This window comes from Leptosomus discolor, chromosome 1, assembly GCF_034619465.1.
Source record: "Leptosomus discolor isolate bLepDis1 chromosome 1, bLepDis1.hap2, whole genome shotgun sequence".
Lineage (NCBI taxonomy): Eukaryota > Metazoa > Chordata > Aves > Leptosomiformes > Leptosomidae > Leptosomus > Leptosomus discolor.
In genome coordinates, this window is record NC_141391.1 from 92,727,415 (window position 1) to 92,748,351 (window position 20,937).

At 36.5% G+C, this 20,937-nt stretch overlaps 1 protein-coding gene across 2 annotated transcripts in view; it reads right to left on the reverse strand.

Moving 5' to 3' along the window:
* Nucleotides 1–20,937, reverse strand: part of DMD (dystrophin) — a 1,194,940-nt gene that overhangs the window by 1,003,282 nt on the left and 170,721 nt on the right. For both annotated transcript variants that reach the window (XM_086469458.1, XM_086469399.1), the window contains exon 2: nt 1,850–1,911. In XM_086469458.1, coding sequence (XP_086325584.1) covers nt 1,850–1,911 — 62 coding nt within the window. The remainder of the gene's footprint in view (nt 1–1,849; nt 1,912–20,937) is intronic.

Here is a 20,937-nt window from a genome sequence, read left to right on the forward strand (position 1 = left end):
TTGAAAAGACCTTATTCAAAACAGGTAATGCACAAAGCAAAGAAAAACTTGAACCATATTGTTTAGGATGTTTTCCTCAGAGTCCAAATGAAGTAGAGAGAGATTAGTACTTCTCCAGTGTGTCTATGAACGCGTGTTCACATACAAATAAAAATCCTATTTATAGAACTGAAGTAAAAGGTAGCTAAAACACCATTATAGTACACTCCACTGAACTAAAATGGAGGAAACACATCTAGATCATTCAGATGACTGAGTTGAACCTATCATTAAAAGGTCACATAAATACATAAATAAAAGGTCATATAAATAGGTCATATTTTCTAAACCTTTCATAATTCTTGTTCTTCTGCAGACTTGCTCCAAGTTTCCTCAGTAATTGCAAGCTTTGGTATTCCATAAAACAACCATTTCTGAGAAAGCAACACCCTAGGAACATGACATTTTCTTTAGATATAGAAGCAACTGTCAATCTCAGTTTTCTGTAACTATTTCCATGACCATAACAAGGTCTATCTGGCAATACAATTCAAATTATCTTGGATCAGACAGCTGATGCTGGGGCTACTGCTTCCATCATATATGCAATACCAAGATTGCACCTCACGATTGCCAAGTAAATACATCTTTCACCTTCTGTCAAGCACTTTCATTATCACAGCCATAATAAATTTGTCTTTTTTTTTTTTTTGCAATAGTAGTATGTTGCTGACTCATTTTGTTTGTGATTTACCGCACTTCCCAGAGCTTTTTGCTTTATTATTGCCAGCCCAGTTATCCTTCCTCCTGAATGCATACATTTTACTACTGTCCTAAATATAACACTTCACACTTGTCTTGTAATTCATCAATCAATTTGAGACCATTGTATTTCATCCTAATCCAGTCCTCCAAATGCTGGACATCTCTGCTGTAAAGATACTGAGCACAAACTTGTGCTATCTAAATCACTGAATCACTACTGGAAAATGCTCCAGACCACAGAAAAGTCCTGTGGGACTCCCTGTTGGACTGAACCACTGCTAAGCAGGTTTTTCAATATAATGGTGGTCATATTCAGATGATTTTATTCCTCTTTTGTAATGAGAAGGCACAATCAAAAGCCAGACTGAACAGTTATTATCACAACTACAATTTCATTGTTGTCTATTGCTAGATAAAATGACAGATTATGGGATTGACTGAATTTATTATTGGCAAATACAGTTCAGTAATTATCCTTCAGGAATTTCAAAAATGTCTAGTCAAATTAATAGTCTGAGCTCAATTTTTCCTGTGTATTAAAGATAAAATTATTATATACTGACAGGTGGCCTCCTTTAAATAAGTTAGTTATTTGGTCCTTTTCTAGTACATTTGAGATCTTTACCATTCTCAAAGATAACTATTTCAAAACATATTATAATTGACTTTCATAATTTGCTGACTGGATCATACCTCTTATCTTTGACCTTGTTTTTTTTTAATTTCATCTCATTTTGTTAAATTTGTAATTGCAGTTAGAAACAAGACAAGCCCAACAGAGGAAACTCATCTGTATATTAGGAACATAACGAAGGAGTCAAGCAAACAGTAATATATCTGCATCATTAGCTTGATAAAAGACAAAGTAAACTGAGGCAGAGAACATTCTGAGAAGAGGATGGCTTCTTACATTTCAATCCCTACTGAAATCAAGGGAATAAAACTTGGACATTTTTTTCTGATAAATCAGTCAACTCTATTCAGCAATATCTGAAACTTGTAACTGTAATCTTGAAAATTAAGCCTCAGTGGAGAAATATCAGGGTTTTTTTAAAATACAGAAAATATATTTTGGTTTATAAATTTAAATAAGATATTTAATTACCTTAGCAAACTGTGCATTTATCCATTTTGTGAATGTTTTCTTTTGAACATCTTCTCGTTCATCTGCCAGAGAAAAGTAAAGCACTTTATTAGAACTATTCAACAAAATAGTACAATATTATTGATTAAAGCTTCAGTCTTCGTTTGTAGTAAAGTTACTACTAATAATTCAAATACATTCAGGCAACTATTTGGATGTATTCTGACCTTGACAATCACATCAACATATTTTTGAAAGCCTACAGGTTCCCTTCATAGGTCTATATCCCTAGCTCATCTCACCCATCTTGTGGTTTCTTTTCTTCTGGAACACAGAATTAGAACAGAACAGAACAGACTAGAGTAGACTAGAATGGCTTGGCTTAGGTTCCAAACTAATTCCAACCCCCCTGCCATGGGCAGGGACACCTCCCACCAGACCAGGTTGCTCCAAGCCCCATCCAGCCTGGCCCTGGACACTGCCAGGGAGGGGGCAGCCACAGCCTCTCTGGGCAACCTGTGCCAGTGCCTGACCACCCTCACACTGAAGAATTTCTTCCTAGTATCTAATCTAAATCTGTCGTTTACAGTTTGAAACCATTACCCCTCGTCTCATCACTGCACTCCCTGACCAAGAGTCCCTCCCAACCTTTCCTGTAGCCCCCTTTAAGCACTGGAAGGCCACTATAAGGTCTCCCTGGAGCCTTCCCTTCTCCAGGCTGAACAACCTCAACTCTCTCAGCCTGTCCTCACAGGGGAGGTGCTCCAGTCCCGTGATCATCTTCATGGCCCTCCTATTGACCCGCTTGAGCAGATCTATGTTGCAGTAGGATTTGAAATATCCCATTCAAATTTTTAATTTCATATAAGTACAACAAAACCCATGCTACTATATGGTTTTGACAGCAGGAAACTTCTACAGCACTTTTAGAAAAGTACTTGAAATAAGTTTATATGCACTTCCTCAAGTTCCCTGCGGAAGTGAAGCCTTCTGGACCACAATGATAGTTCTCCATTGGCAGTCCCTGCCATACCTTATGCCTTTTCTGCTTGCAACTATTTACCCAATACAATTTGTTATATATATTTCCTGCAGTGGAAAAAGAAAAAAAGCCCACACAATTCTTCAGCTATACATGAAATTTCTTCTCAATTCTTTGATACAAAAAACATTGTAGAGGGAGATGAGTATCTTAGGCCTCGATTTCTGTATCTCAGTTATAAGTACAGTCTTGATGCAGAATGAAACTGGATACACAAAGGTACAATTCTGATGTATTTAGGTGGGAAGAGTAAGATGCTTTCAAATTAGAAACTAATAAGCATTTGCTCAAAAAGATCTCTTAGGCATCATCTCTGAAGTAGCATAGAAGGCAGACTTCTTTGTATTACAAAGTCAAACCAAACTAGAATTAAAGGGCATATGTGGAAAAGGCTGCAGAATCTTACACTAAAATAAAGCTCATTCAATGATGCCTTTTTGTTTGCAGTAAATTTCTCTATACTTCTTAAATAAAAAGGGATATTAAATTCCCATCTGACATGTTCAGCAATTAATAATGTTAATAGATTCAGCTGAATTTGAAAGGCAGGTATGGATAAGCTACATAAGAAATGCACACATTAATAATGAACTTTGCTTTCCCTCCCCCCCTCCCTCCAAGGAGAGAAGACAAGGCAAATCTTTTTTCGATACAATAGATCTTTTCTTAAAAGCTCACCTCAACAGCACTTTAAAAGTGCCTTTTCACAAGAACGTTTTCCATTCTCAACAATACAATATACTCATGAAAAAATAATAGAGTTTGTAAAGCTACTATTTAATGATAAAAAACTTCTGCACACGGGAAGGAGTGTGTTCTAATTGCTTTCAGATGATCATGAGTGAAAAGACTGGTAACGCAATAGTACTACTGGAAACAGGCCACAGAAGTCAAGCATTACTTACATTCTGCCACTAATATACGAATATTTGCTACAGTAAACTTCTAGATTTCTACTGTTATCTATCCCAAATAAGGCTTCTTGCTTCATCTCTTGGCTGAAAGTGATATTTGAATAGTTAAGAGATGCATCAAAAAGCAACAGTATGTGGAGGAGATGCATGCTTTTGGTAATAAATGATGCTAAAGCTGTTAAAAATGTTATTTTTCCCCACAAACATCACTTCCCTCTCTGTTGATTGTTAGTAAGCTGTTTATTACATGAGTTTTGACTTATTCCAGTCATGTGCAATACACAGAAGATGGGAAAAAGAAGATTCATTTTGGTGGTGGAAGATACATATTCAATCTGATGTTCTATTACAACCTTTTCACCAACTTCCTCTAAAATATTACATATAAATAGCTATTTCTGTTTAATAATTTCTGATAAAAACACCAAAAGCAACCTTAAAATAGGGTAGAAGAAGAGTATGTGGAGCAGGAAAAAGGAAGGAGGCAAAAATGCCTCTTTCAAATTGTTCAAACTTTCACTTTTTCGCCCCAGGCTACTGTGACAGCATATTCAGTAACAGTGCATGTTTTGTTGTTTTTTTTTTCCCCACAAAGACATATGCCAGAGATTTAACTGCTACTCACCAATTAATTCAAGTCCATTGAGCTAATGAAAACCAGAGCCTCCTGAGGAAAATGAGTTAAACCCACACTTTGAATGTTTGAAATTTATTAAAAGTTCAGGCAGTACTCCGCTACCTTTGCAAACACAAATCTATTCCACTGCTGTTATCTTTATACAGAGATCATTTCAAGTACTTTTATCTCTTGTTCTGACAAGTTTATACCACAGCGATTTGTTAGTGACAGCCTCCTAATCTAAATAAATAAATAAATAAATAAATAATCAATCTTTTGGTTATGCATGGCATGATTTCCCCACAGTAAGCATGATTCTGTCAAAAGAGATGTTCTCCTAACCCAGATTTATGGATTGAATGCTAGATGTGAAAGCTGAATGACATTTGTCCGGGTGCTGTAGAAACATGCCAAGAACACTCATCTGCTACTTTCATAACGATGTGTTTATAACAGATCCTTCAGCAGTGAGCCGATGAATGCCCTTGCAGGTGTTTTTATTGTGTTTCAATAAGAATAATCAAATGGCCAGGCAGGTAATTCCTTGGGCTGTTCAGGAGTAATATAGTATGTTTAATTATTTTCTTTCAAGCTGGAAGAATTGCAGAATAGCATACTGTCTTTCTTCAGGTTAAATCTAAACATGAAACGCTGCATGGGTCCTGAATTCCTTTATCGCAATAATAATGTGATCACTTCCCATAGCAAAAATATGCTTTTCTCAAAATGCTGGACACTGAGTGGAACGGACTTAACATCCTTACTCTAGGTTAGCTACTCAGAAAATGAACACACTGAGGTCTATAGAAAGCCTTCCAATAAAAAAAGATACTGACCTGTGAGATTTATCTGATTTTCATGTACTAGAGCCTATAGCACCACTGAACAGACCTTGTTTTCACTAGAACACGTTCACGAATGGATCTTACAGTTCTGATATATTTCTGGAAGGATAAGCATCCAGCTTTGCAACTGTGAATGCGAGCCCCTTGAATAAGTTAACTGCACATTTGACTTTAAAAGTACTATTCCAGGCTAGAGCTCCTAAGAAATTATGGCCAGGAAATAAAGTGCAGTATTAATGGAGCTAATAATCTGACAAAGTTCTAAGATATAATCAGGTGGCAAGGCTAATACAGACAAGTGGTACACTGAAGACTGCTTAGAAACATGCAATCAGGATTCAACAAAACAAAGATGGAATTATTAATGGCAAGTGGTTACCAGACAGCTTTCCTAGATACTTAATAATGTAGTTCATGTTTGCAACCTTCCACTCAAATGAAATTCCCTTCTATTTTCCACAAAAAAGACCGGCATTATGTGGTCATCTCTAGTAAACCACACTTATTCTTCCAACATCCCCCTCAAATACCAGCAAACACATTAAAAACGGCAACAAGAAAAAAAGCTTCTTTTAAAGTATCTGGTATACTCTAGATACTATTCTGAAAGCATACAGCAAACAAGTAAAAAAAAAGAACACTTTTAAACAATGGGAGCTGACAAACAGCAAGCAGATTTTAAATGAGCCAAGGTTCAGAAACTTACAATACGCATGTCAGTACATCATCCCACTTGTATAATACAAGCCACTCTCCCACAGAAAACATGGAGCAGAGGGAAGGAGCTGCCACTCTTTGGTGCATCCTTCCCTATTTTTTCTAGAGGATCTTCAGCCTCCTTTACTCTTGACACACCTGAATAAATCATGCTTTCACAGACTCACAGAATGGTTGAGCTTGGAAGGGACCTCTGGATGTCATCTTGTCCAACACCCCTGATCAAGCAGGATCACCTAGAGCTGGTTGCTCAGGACCATGTTGAGTCTGTTTTTTAATATCTCCAAGGATGGATACTCCACAGCCTCTTCTCCTGTAGACTGTAACATCAAGACTGCATATTTCCTACCATCTGCAGTCTGCCTTCCACAATGTGGCTAGTGGTTTCCAATGCAAGCAGCTTAGGAAACTCTCCTCAAGAGTAAATACAACTCATTTTTGAAAATTAGAAGACATTTAACAGAAGTGCACTGGCACTTCAGGGGCATGATAAGTTTTAATTTGAAACAAACAAATCATTGTCTTTAAGGTGTCACTAAAAACCTTACACAATATGTGTAGAATATTTGAATCACTGCAGAGACAGGCAGTGATAGGAGGCTTGGTTGTGTGCTAGAAGATTTTATGTAGTCTTCAGCAGGCAGTTCCATCACAGGTTGGAAGACAAACAGAAAAGAAGGAGATTCGTCTTATTCTGTTACCCAGTGTTGCCTTGAGCTGGTTTAAACAATAATTGAATAGCTATGTTTTATCTACTGGGAAAGAAAGAAGAAAAAAGAAAAGAAAAGAAAAAAAATTCCCATATACTAGCTGGAAACTTTGAAACAATGGTGTAAAGCAGGTGTCAGGTCCTTCATTCATGCCAACTGCAGGTTCATCAGAACACTGCACTTTAGAGAATAAAACCATCAAAATTGCTATTTGATTTTCTAGCAGCCAAACAATGCAGATTTAGAAAAGGCCAGGATTTGCTTCAGTGAGTGGGAGTGAGTATCAGCAATGGTGGGATCACTAGGAACAAAAGAGGCCACAGATAGTCACATTATTGATAGTCTGGCTCCACTGACTTCCTATTCTTAGAGATTTCCAGCACATTGTTACAATACTCTGCCAGTAACTACTACTGCTGAGAAATGTTCCCTTCCCATTCTTGCTTATCTGAGAGGGGAAGAAGAAATCAATGCAATACAATGACTGAATGATATTTGAGTGGGCTAGCTTTGATTTTTAGTCATTGAGGTTATCCAAGACATTCACAAGCTGACAGGAAATACAATAGACTGCTTTGACAGGCAGCCAATGATTTTAAGTATATTGCTCATGTAAGGCAGTATATAACATGCAATTCTTTGTCCATCTTCCATAAATATACTAATGAGCAGCGAGTGGAATTTATCTGAATATTGTTAAAATACCCTCTTCCCTATGCTATCCCTTGATACTTTACTGTGGAACCTGAGTCAAATCACCATAATCAGACCATCTCAGGCTTCTGAAAACACTGATGAACCTATTCAAAAGCTCAGCAGAAATGGGAGACTTCAGCATCCAGAAAATCCTCATTAATATTAGAAAAAAAAAAAGTACAACTCAGTCCTCTGAGAAATAGTATGAGAAATAATATATCAACATTTTCTGAGGACATTTGGTAAGACTCAAGGCAAATTTAGGAAATTAGTAGGGGTATTACTATACCAAAAAGACTTAATCTCAACACTGCTCCCCCCATCTCCTCCTTCAAATACAGGAACTCAGACAGAGGGATTGCATTTGCTGCTCAGAGGACAGAGGAGAGAATGGCTATAAGACCCAACCTACAGGATTTCTACTGAGACCATAGGCCTAGACTGAATCCCAGGCTGAGAAAACCTTTTATTTATCTCATTTCATTATGTTAGCTGGAATTGTTCTCTCATTATAAATGTTTAAGGGAAACTGCTTCCTGACTTTTCACATTTTTTAAATTCTTTAAGGCATTACAAGTGTTTCTAAAAGGTCTCTCATTCTTCTGACCTAACTTTGCTTAATTAGCTATTTAGGGAAAAACTACAGAGTACTTTTGGGTATGGACTTCATGGGGTAGAAAAAGAGCAGGAGCTGCACAAAGGATAGAGAAAACAATGGAGTGCCAGCCTGGAACAGAAAGAAATGAAGAAAAGAAAACAACAAGAACAACAAAAAAAAAAAAATGAGGAAGGGGTGAGGTGGAAGACAGAAGCGGAGGGAAACACCTTTTCCCTAGTTTGGGGCAAAAAACATTAGAAGACACATGGAGAAGTAGAAGTGGGATGGGAAAAGGCAGAGACGAACTGTTTCTGGAAAGAAAAAGGGATGTGGCATTGGTTGTGATATGTAGTAGCTAGAAGATAATATGCAGGGAAGCAGTGGGTTTGAACAAAAGAACTGCCCAAGCACGTGCAGCAAAACAGCACAGTGTGATCTGCCTCCCCAGGCCATTAAGCACTTCCCAAAAAAATAAAAAGAAAGAAAAAAAGATTCAACTAGCAACCAAAAATACCAGGATAATGCAAACAAACTACATATGAACCCTAAACCAATAACGAGCAGCTGTGAAATGTACACATAGATCTAGGGTTGAACAAATTCATGTAATTTGCTGGATGTTTGTTAAAACACACACACACTCTTATCATTTCTTAGCCATTTCCACTGACTAAATTGTATCAGGTACAACTCCCATGATAAAACCAGGAGCACAATTCCAATGGAATTAAAAAAAAAAAAAAAAAAGAGAGAAAGAAAGAAAATAAACAGAATTTCAGTTTACATTTCCAGAATATTTTAAGTATACACAGCAAGGGGTATACAGCTCCAGTACATACATTGGTAACGGTATTACCAGTGGTTGGCTTAGTCCTCCTCTGATCTACCACATGCAAACACACTTTGGCAACTGATTGTACTTCTCCATGTCTATGGATTTGACCCAGGAGGAAGGAGCAGAACTGCTAATAGGCAATAACCTTCCTGAAGGGCCCCATGGGCTGGTCGTTGTCTTCTTGCTGGATGGCTGGCTGTTAAGTGGAATAGCTAATGACTTAGCTGTGTTGGTTGCAAAAAAAAAGCAGAGACAGTATCAACGGACAGAAAAAAAAAAAAAACCACTTTTTTTTTTTTTTCTTTTTTTTTTTTCCCCCCAGCATTGAAAATCTTCCTAAGCCTTTATTCCCTCTGATTTTGTACAGGAGGTAAGTACTCTTTGGAAGAGGGCCCTAATTTTGCATCTTTTGTCATCAATGGGGAAAAGGCATGGGAACAGAGTAGCAGTGTTCTTCTCTCCCATCTCATGTACGACCACACTGACTGCCAGGACACCCACCTCAAATGTTGGTGACCCACCTTGCCTTAAACTTTCAAGAATAAGGACTTGAAACTACCAAAAAACACCCTGGTCTCCTAGTTATTGACAGCTTTGCAAACACAAGCCTTACTGGTTTTGTTTGTTGATTTTCTTTTACTGCTTTCTAACCAGCAGTATTTTGGATCCAGGAAGTTTTTCCCAAAAGGAAATTAGTCCTAAAATGCAACATAAAAATCCCCATTGTTTCAATACATCAGATTACTCTGCAAAAGATAAATCACTTCTCAAAATTAAAGAACAAATATACCTCTGCCTGAGAAGCTGGTTCTCGAAAGGGAAGTACAGCTTATGACTTAAGTTATATTTACATGTAAACATATAATTATTCATTTGGTTATTCAGCTGTGTATGAGCAGTGTCCCCTTTATCTATTTTTCAATGTCATAAACATATATTGAGAAATGAAAAGGAGGCCTAATAACATATTACTAGAAGCACATGCTATTTTAACATCATATCATCACTATAACAGTATTTTCTGAATACCGTAGATAATATATTACATCTTAAAATGAGGTAACATGTTTGCCTTCACTTAAACCACCATGATGGTTAGAAGTGCTATGTCAGATGAAACAACTGCAGCTTTCTGGAACTTGCAGAATATTGTATGATTTAATATATATTACCAACTTTTTGTCAGACACCAATGAAATCATGTTGCCAGTACATCCAAGTACCTTGAAAAAATACCAATAAACATTATTTAAAAGCTTTTTTTTGTTGTTGTTAAAAGCAACAAAATGCATTTAGAGGATAAATTTGCTTAGTGCTATAAACTATCCTGAATTAATTAAAAATTCAGAGGAAATTTTGGGAAGGTTACCAATATTACCAAAATGTGAAAGAAAAGTAGGAGGAGTTGACACTTACTAACTTTATCTTGTTAAATGAGTATATTCGTGGAAAATACCTTACTATTTCTTGATGGATTATTTTGAACAGAAATTTTTATTTCTGTTCTTGTTTACAGATTAGGGAAGCACAAGTTAAAAGTTGCTGACACATCATGTGATGTTACATAAAATCCCCAGGTATGCCTTTTGCCATATAGATTTACCACTACTATTATTATACACAAAATCTATTGTAACTCCACAGCCCAAAGCTGCAATTTCAGCAGAGCTGATGAAAGAGACTTTGATCCTTTCATCTCCTAAAGACAACTAAGGACTTGTAAGGTCAGTTAGCAGGGATCGCACTCTGCTCAGAGTAAGGAAGCAACATTTGTTGCTCAGCTCCACCTCTGGTTGTTGGTCTGACTGGGACAAAAAGTTAGAACGTAACTGATGTTTAAAAAAAAAAAGCAGGTTTAACTTTGTTTGAAGGAGTGTCTAAATGTGATAAACAGATTACATAAGTCTTGACTGTCTTAACTTTGGTTTCAGATGTTCTTACTTTTAACTCATTTTTCTCCTTTAGCAGAAAAAGCAGGAATTGTTCGTAGAAGAAACAGGGAATCAGTATCAGCTTTTTTTTCCCCTCCTCAGAGCACATACGTGTTTTCATACACAGCTCCTCACGGAGCGTTAGGGCAGATTGATAGGCCCAAGCAGGTAGCACAGCAGCAGCAGTCCCTCAGCAAGCCCTAATTTACAGCCAGCACTGGGAAAATCCTCATCAGTTAAAGACTAATAAAATTGGTTTGTGTACATAGCACATTTAGTGACAACCTGTAATAAGCCTTGTTACTCCTCTGTATCAATGAACTGAGAATTGTTGAAACTAATTCAAAGTGAAAGCAAGCGCTCTCACCTCGGCTGCTGTTATCAAGCTGGCTCAAAGAGAACCCCAGCACTATAAATGTTCCTGTTGCCTCTGTGGGAAAAGTTACAGAAAACAGCAGCACTGGCAGATCCTGTATTCCAGAAGTGTGACAATAAAAATCCCCACAAAATAAGAGCTTATTTTGAAAAACAACAAAGATCTCTAGTGTTTATGGTTTTCACCGGGAAAGTTGATATATGCACTGTGAGGAGGAAAACTGTGGTAAAGGAGCTGTTGCCAATAGAGTACTTTACTTTCCAGGACATGGAGCCTGTAAGTTTCTTGGGTTTGATTGTGTTTTTTAAATTTTGGAGGGCAGATCAGTATTTTACTTGATCAGCACAGCACCTCAGAGTAAGCTGTGACAGAGGTCCTGTGGGGGAGTATTATTATAACAGAAAATAATTGTTAAAAATAAAGAAGTCAAGGTTACGTAAAATTACCCACAATTTTAATGTTTATAACTTTTATGAGAAGCATATAATAATTTTTGATGTGTTCAGAAAACAGAAGATAAATGCTTACTGTTGGACTGACCATGTCTTTCCTTAGCTGGAGATTTTTACCATCTATGTTTCTTTTTATGTTCAAATATGAACAGTAAAGGATAAGGGACCAAGGATAGTGAGGTATATTCATGAGCCAGTCAGAGCAGCATACATCAGAAAGGGAAAATAGGAACCCACAAACTTTCTGAATGACAGACTGTTGACTAATAAGTAATGAAGCTGAAAGGAGCATCGGGATTTAAAATAGGTAATCAGAGTCTAATATACGACACTTGTACCTAGTGTTTCACACAAGCTTCTGATACAAAAAATGAAATTGCTGTGCTGTTTTCAGCAAATGCCACCTAGTGATACATAGTTGCAAAGCTTGGAATTGCTTTTTTATATATTTTCTCCCAGGTTTTCTAATTTGCCCTTATAAAAAAAAAAAAAAAAAAATTAGACAAATGCTTTACATGGTCCGGCTGTCAAAATTCATATCACACACATGCAGAACATAGACAGAGGAGGATGGGTTAACCATATGTGGAGGAACAACATTCGTTTTAGTTTGTATTACAATATTAATTACAAATAACCATGCTAAGTACAGAGTGGCAGCTAGTGCTGGCCTGTAATATTTCAAGTTTCTTTTTTGTTCCTCTGTCAAAAGCAATTAGAGAACAGGCTGTTCTATTCTGCTTGAGTGACTGCTGTCTACTTTACTTCATCTGACCCAATTAGTATCTGAGTTAATTAGTAGAAGCTGCCTCTGAGACATGTATCAGAGATGTTTGCAATTAATGAGACCAAGGTGTTAATATGCAATTGTTTACAATACACACCCCCTGTTTTTACAGTGAAGAGAACTGTCATAGCAAATCTGATAACATTTACTGGCCCACAGCTGGGCTTCACCTTATACACCATTTGCAAAACTTTGAAAAAAAAGAAAACATGCCCCTAAGAACAGCTGTATAAATTAAAGATGATTGATGTTTTCACCTCTTCTGAAGTAGCCATAGTAATGACGAAAGTGTCTAAATCAAAGTTTTATTTCATTCACAGAGAATTATTATGGATTGCACATTGACAGGTCTCCTGGCTTCCTCTCACCATCCCCAAGCATCCCCCTCTCTCAAGGAGAGAAAAGAAAGGATAGGCGAAGAGTAAGATAAAGCATTTAAAAAGCTCCTGTTGATATGGATCAGTTGGGGGAGGGGGAAGCTAATAGAATAGAATTTAATTCCTCTAAACTCCTTCCCATTTCACGACTAGTTTATACTGTCTGTAGTAGCTCAGTTGTGCAACTGATTAAAGAATCTTTCATTTTCAGAAATACAGGCTAGGGCCTGAGTGTTTAATTGATTGGTGTACTAAACACGATTGCCTTGTATTACCCCAGATTTGGGAAAACTGCTACTGTTTCATACAGGTGAAGGATAATACAAATTAGATAAAAGTCTAAATACCAGCACTTGATAAAAAGCATGTTAAATGTGTGTCCCCCATCCCACAGAATATCAGACATTCCTGAAAGGAAAAAGAAAGTCCTTGAAATTCTGGACAGCTCATAAGCAACACCTTGCAAGCAGCCATAATGTTTACTGTGGCCTGTTCTTCCTTCAGCTTCTTTTTGAAGCTTCGATTTTTCATTTAATGCTTTAGTTGGAAAGTGACTGTTCAGCCCCTAGCACAAAGAAAAAAACTTCAAATTGGAAGAAGGGGGGTGAGGGGGAAGCCGTTTGCCTCTTTTTGTTACTAAAATATCAAAAAATGAGAGCACAATAGAAAGCAGTTGTACTCTTCATCCCAATCACGGTGACCATCATTACAAAGAAAATGCACTTCTTATTAAGACAAAAATAATTAAATTTAAAATTCAGCAATGTCCCCAGAAACCAGCGGGGAAAAAACCTGTCATTATCTGGAACAGGCATTATAAACTATAGAAGTTATGCCACTGTAGACAAGAGAAGCTCTTGAGGTGACATATCATCCTTATCTATTATACAGTGCACAGCACTGATTTCTGGTGCAATATCTGTCTGTCAAGTACTGCGTTCAGAAGTAGGCAGCCTATGATACACAGGGGAGATGCAGGATGCATTTCTTTTTAAGCAGTCAGGCATAGGTCCCACATGACATTTTAATGTCTATAGTAACACTGGAACAACATACTTTGCTATGTGTTAATAAACATATTGTTTACAACTCTGCAGATACTTCTCAGATTATTTTTAAATTGTCTATGGAGCTAATGGAAAATAGTAAGGAATCCAATCAAAACCCATCTACCTGGCATTAGTGCATTCGCATCTGTTAAATCTGAACACTCAGTTTGGGGCTGGACAGAGAGTTCATTCATGCATAGGGATAAAGTGCAACATCTTGAAGTTATCTTGGGAGGGTGGAGTAGAAAGAATCGGTAAAAATAAAAGGAACAGGGATATAGAGCTAGCAAGGAAGGAGGAGACACATAATTCCCTTATCCATATATTGAGGCATTTTCCATGCTGGGGAAGGGGGAAAAGTAAATTTTTAGAAAGAGAACATCATTAGATTTTGTAACATCTCCTTCAAATTATTACTCCACATCAGAATATTTGAAGCACTAGTGAAATACTTGTTAAAATTTGATTTAAGACGAGTACTGTTCATCTTCTCATTAAGCCAGCATTGTCTGAAGAAGCTACAAAAATGTTTGCAAGTGCAACGTATATTATTTATTTACTTAATTCATGCAGATCTCATACCCTCCTAACTGAAACTAGTCTCTTCTGGCTGCACAAGGCATGAACATTTTAGATAGCTAACGTATTTGTTGCCTGTATGTATTCTGTACATTGATCAGGGATTTTTCATTTAATAAATCATTCAGAACTGCTTACAGTGAAGGATTTCATTTCTGTAACAATAAGTGAAGATTAAGAAATATTAGTATTGATGTTAGGACAGTTACCTATTATAAACATTGATTTTTATTTCAGTTCACTGCCAACTCATCAGCTCTACTGAGAGGAGCGGCATCTCCTTAATAGAGATTCAGTACAGAACAAGAAGGGAAAACATCTATTTGTCATTCTTTTTACAGCTGTTCTTTTCCAGTCTAGACAACTCAAGGCAAGTGTGACATTTCACAATATCATAAACTACATTCAAGAAACATGTTCTGTTCCAATGTTTTTGCAACAGTAAAGAAGAGTAATCTTCTTTGTAGCGTAATGACTTCTAGAGGCACCTCAATCAAACCACATAGATATTTTGATCACATCCATCCTAACAGAGAAACAGAAGTGAATGGATACTGGAACTTAAGTTCTGCCGTCTACCTTGGAGGATTCTACAAAAGACCAATTGAAAACATTCAGGGGTGTAGACGATAGAAAACACACAAGCCAGCAGAAGGAGGGAAGGAAGGAAAAACACACCACCAAGAGAGACACTGTCCCCCGCTCTCCTTGCCCCCAGGAACCCAAACTACTCCTATCAGACCCCAGTAAAATGCCTCCTTTCATAGAGTGTGGCAATGTTCCAGGCAACTGCTCTTTCACTACCCATCTCAGAGTCGCCCCATGCATTATGCTTATATCACAACATTAAAAATGTACATCACAGAATTTTCAGTTCTGGAAATAGGTCTTATATCTACTGATTTCCACTAGGAAGCAGTTAATTTACTGCTTTGTTTGCATATACTTATATTGAAATATATAGGTATTTTTAATAAAGCTATAATAGAAGCATAAAAAAAAGGATATGTATTATTATTCAAAATATATGTGCATGCACAAATTCTACTAAAGTCAGATAAGAACAATTAGGTGTTCTAAACCTTTGAAATAAAACATGGAAATAGATTACGATTTGATGGATGCTTTCCATGTCAACTATATTTCTTCAATTTATAACATGCATAAGAAGACAAACTTAAGAGAAAGCGTATGTATTTTATTAGCAAATTTTCATACCTCTGGTAAGTTCAGAATAAACATTTCATTGAACAATGGCAAAATGAGATGGGAATGCCATACAATGCATTCACATGGCAAACAAATGACTTGTTCTACACAGCCTTTCTTGGACAAGTTTTGACAAGGCTTTTGTTTTGCACAAACCAGAATTATGTGCATAAGAAGGGGACCTAATTCGAACTGCATTTATACCAAATTCAGTAAATTTTTCCAATGATCAGTCTAAAGCAGCAGCTTCTTGGTAGGAACACGCCAAAAGTAATAATTTAAACAGAAACCCTAAATATATGTTAAACAAATGTGAAAATACATGGATAGTTTGTTGGGAGAGGAAAGAGATAGGAAATGAGGATTCATCTCCAAACTCTACTGATACAATCTCACACTGAGACTATTACATTGTAGTCTTGACAGCTACTAGAATATCTTAAGATACAACCATTTTGAATATCCAACAAATAAAGTCAAAGTTCAGAATAATTAAAAAGTAAACTTAGTACAAAAAGTTAATTCCATCTGAGTTATTTACTGTACTAACAGCTTTATTACTTTGCCATTCTCTATGGTTCAGTTCCATAATCTCAAACAGCTGTATCGAGCAGAATGAAATAAACCCCATACCCAAAATGCAGCTAAGATTGTGTATACCTCTGAATAGCCGCACAACCCAAAAAATAAGAAAATCAAATCGGAAAATCAACAATGTCAGGTGACAAGCACGTGCAATATTAAAAAAAGCAAGGGCAAAACTTTCAGCTGCTTCAACACCAATGCTAAAAATTAAGCAGGAAATTAAGAGGGCTGAAAAGGGGTTTGAGGAAAATTTGCATCCCTGCATAGGTTGCACAGATCATCAGTAAAAAAGCATGTAAGAAACAGGAAGCCAGATAGCAAAGCTGGTGGATGGGCACTGAGGGATTACTAAACCATTGAAGAGACTGGCTTAGTACTGATTTCCACTAGGTGCACTGGTCTTTACTGCTGAAGATGCTGAGGGGATTCCCATTCCTGACATGCTCTTTATAGCAGGTAGTCAGAGGAATTGCACCAATTTGAAATAAACAGAGAGAAAACATTAGGCCATATTAGTAAGTTATATGGTAATAAGTCATCAGGGACAGTAGGCATGCTCAGACTTCTGAAGGAATGCCAATGAAAAATTGAAAAATAGCTGGCCAAGGCACATAACCTTTCATTACCAATGGCAGCTGAGCCAGCACGGTGGTGCTTTGCCAATGTAGAACCCATAAAAAGAGCTCCAGAGGGGATCCTGGGAACTATAAACTAGCATATTTGACTTCCACTCCTGTTAAGACGGAATTGTCTGTTAAAAAGAGTAAGATCACTGGACATGTGGATAAATTTGGGCTGACTTCACAGTCAAGGGAAATTCAGCCCGTGACCTGCTGGAGTTCAGTGATGCTGTCAGGTGTGTATAAAGGGGACACAGGGGACATCATACACATGTGTTCCAGCAAAGCCTTTGACAATGTTCCATGCTCAAGGTTATTAAAGAAGCTAAATTTCTATGCAACTGGAGGAATAGTTTGTTTACAGATGGAAAGCAGCTTAAATAATACCTAGACAAGATTAAAGCTTAACAGACTTTTCAGGATGAAGACAAGGCAACAGCTGGGACCTCCAGGCACCTTTAGTGAGGGAGGAAACAGAAGACTCTTTCAGGCCCTGAAACGCCTGGAACATGATTCTATGATGAAGCAGCATGGGAAGCCCTCAAAAACTGAGTAAGCCAGCAAAAAGATGATCATTGACATTGAAGATGAAGTGGTGCATCCAGGGAAAAGTGTTCTAAATAATGTCAACATTAGGCTGAGTCCAGAACACACAACTATAAAAAAGGTCCTGGAGCTATCATTGACAGTTCTTTGAAATCATCATCTCAATGTGCAAAGCATGTAAAAAAGCATCACCCAACATGGGGCATCCCTGCATGTTCAGATGGATCTGAACACAACTATCCTGAAGCAGCACTTAGCTTCAGTACTGACTAATTACTGATATCCAGAAGCTGTGAAGTATTATCTACTATGTACAGGATTATTGTTTCACATTATTGCTAGATGGACCTTTAGGATAATTCAGTGTGGATCAGGATTAAGAAAATTAGAATGACTTCTGTATTCTCCTTTTACTTGACTCACAAAAGTAGTATTCTTTGGCCAACACAAGAACCAAAAAGAAAGCATATTTTTGAGAATTTTGGAAAGTGAGGAATGAGCTGGTTACTCCTCTAATATTTGCAATACCTAAAAACTAATTTAGCAACCACGCAAATAATGTCTATGTTATTTTGGTACTTCTACATCACTAATTGTCAGGCACTCTTCATCAGGATCATCAGCTTGATGACAATGACACACAGAGGTTAAATCACTTGGATATCTAATTAGCTGTTAGAAACAATGATTCCGTTACATTCAGGCTCCACCTAAAATCACAGCAGAATCCAGAGTTTGTAACCAAATACAAGTTTTGGAAATTAAAAATACTGTCATTATTATAATGGAACAAGCAGAAAATCACACAGCAGGCAGGTAGAGTAATTAAAGTAATATGGAAAAGATTTCTGATTAGTACAAAACAACTTTCAAAGGTCAAATTGACATGACTGCTACATTTCAATCAATGCAAATGGAACTCTTAAAATTCTCATCTTCATTTCTATTTTATTTTCCCAGTAAATATGAAATGAAGGGCATTTCAAGTCTTGGACATTTTTCCTCCATTCACAGTTCAGTCTTGAATGGAGAAAGAACTTTGGGAATACATAGTTCTCCATATTAGATTGTCTAACACCTAAGGAGAGCACTATGCACAAAAGTTCATCCTTTTTTAATTATTTCTCATCAAGCCATACTCAAATGTAATACTCCAAGATATGAAGAAAGCTTCAGATAGTTTCTAAATTATGTGTAATTGGGCATGCAGATATTATGTAATAGAATAAAATGCAGATATTCGCCTCCTGCTAGGTTTTATACCTTGTAAGGAACTGCACAGAACACAGATTGAACTTTTAGACTAAAAGTGAGCCTGACTACTAACTTAAACATAGAAAAATTTAGTCAACATTTCCCATTTCCCCATGAAACTAGGTGTAGTCATGAGAAAATAATTTCCAGTGTTAACAGCAAATATATTGAAAGAATTATGCATTGACGCAGGGGAAGAAGCGGGATACAGAAGCAACATGAATACAAAACTTAAAAAGTATGACTATATTTTAATGTGGCTTAAATTATCTTCAAGAAAAAAGTAGGGAATTACACTTAGTAAAAAAATATTACAGTTAATGGAAATATGACCCAATTTTCAATTTTGTCTCTACAGAAGTGCATTAACAGTGTAAGATAAAACTGTAAGATATGAGATATCTATTTTCATTCACAAAGATTTTTAAATCATTACACGCAATTAGATGGGTTTTTGAGACTGCCAGATTCACTCTGAAAAGTGAGTAACCAGTCAGAGAAACATGCACTATCCTTATTTTTATTAGCTTAATGTTCTTTGATGTATTTTTATAATATTTTTCACTGTCATTGTTCTTCTGTACCACACAGACCTCACACAAAATATGAGAATGGCTTAACATTCAACAAACCTGTATGACAGCTTATCATCAGAATGAAGTATTTTAGAAGTTGAAATAGTTTATAGCCTCAGGAACAGAAACAGTTAACTCATCTTCCTTTTAGCTGTTGATTTATTTAAATGCACTTGATCTAAGGCGAGCATTTAAGGATTGGCTGGTTTTTATTTTAAAATTGAACAGATGTACTGCACTGTCAAGACATTCCCCACAGCACCCCCATAGGTTAGGGCTCTTCTAGAACATACATGCACACAGGAACCTGCTGTACACTTCAGCTTTGAAAATTAAAATGTAAAAAATACTGCATGGATGGGGGAAAAAAAAAACCAAACAAAAAAAAGTACTGTCCTATTTCACAGTTATTTGCCAAGCAAGTCACCCCCTTGTTTGGAAGGAAGAAAAGAAGCAGTGTTGTTGCTTGAAATGATGCATGTTGCTGGATTACTATCATTAGTGAGGATTATAGTCCTGGCAGACTAAGCAATATAGATTGAAATAACTGCAGCAAGTGTAACACTAATGCTGAGAAGCAAGCAAATTATAGAATTACAGCCTGCTATCAGTTTGTAAAGCTTAATAGCTTTTCCAACTTATTGTATTTTTTTAATTTACGTTTTCCATATTTTACATCTTTGAAAATTTTTCTACACTTTCTTAAGTAACATACAGTTATTAGGACTGCAGTGAGAGTAGCAGAGAAAAGCACTCAAAAGTTGGCTTTGATTTTTACTGCAAGCCTTGCCAGAAATATAAGCATTTTAGAAGTTTAAGAGTTGAGACTAGATTATTACTTTACAGAATGAATTATTACTGACATTAGATGCTGCTTTAGAGAATGAATTATTACTGCCAAAAACATTCCAGGTATTAACATTTCGTGCACTTGCTTACACCATACAATGATACAAGGATGAAAAACTGAAGGTGAATTAATTTTAATTCTGCAAAATTGGAATTCAGCTAGACAAACTGATTGTTAATTAACACAGACTATCTATGCACATTCAGAAGACTATAAAAACAAAGACATCAACGAAGTGATACAGACGCAAATTACAAACAATAAAAAAAAATCATGAGGTAATTTTCAAATGCATCCATATTCGAATTTTGAAGTATTTGTATCAAGTGAAATGTACCTTAAGATACTACCCAAGGAACTAATTCAAACACACAGACATAAACACATATACACACAGCTATACATGTCTAAAGTACTGAAGTTTTTGTAGTGAGTTCTGACCTTCAGATGCTTCAGAGGGCCCTGTGACTGATTGGTTGTGATAGAAACAAAATAATCAGACATACAATCTTCCCTTGTGCAAGTGGTGAAGCAGCCACCTCTCTATACTACTGATATGCTAACATAGCTTTACACATATTTCTGAAAGATGGCACATACTTCCAATAATGTTTGACAACTTTTATTAAACTCTTCAAGAGTGCTCTCCTCACTTCTAAGTATTTATGAAGATCATTTTCAATTCTAATGACACTAAAGTGAGCATTAAATGTGGTTCTTGTTCCTTAATCCATGATTTAATCTATGAACATAAACTTTAACCTATATGTGTAAGCAGCTCTTTTTAACTTTGATACTGTATATTTGATTGCAGCTGCCTTTTTTTCAACGTTATTACTAGCTGTCATCCTCACTTTACAAACTGCAATTAGGCTTGACGGTTAAAATACATGAACTATATTTCTGAGAGCTATTATATGTTACGAAGGCTGTAGATTTCATC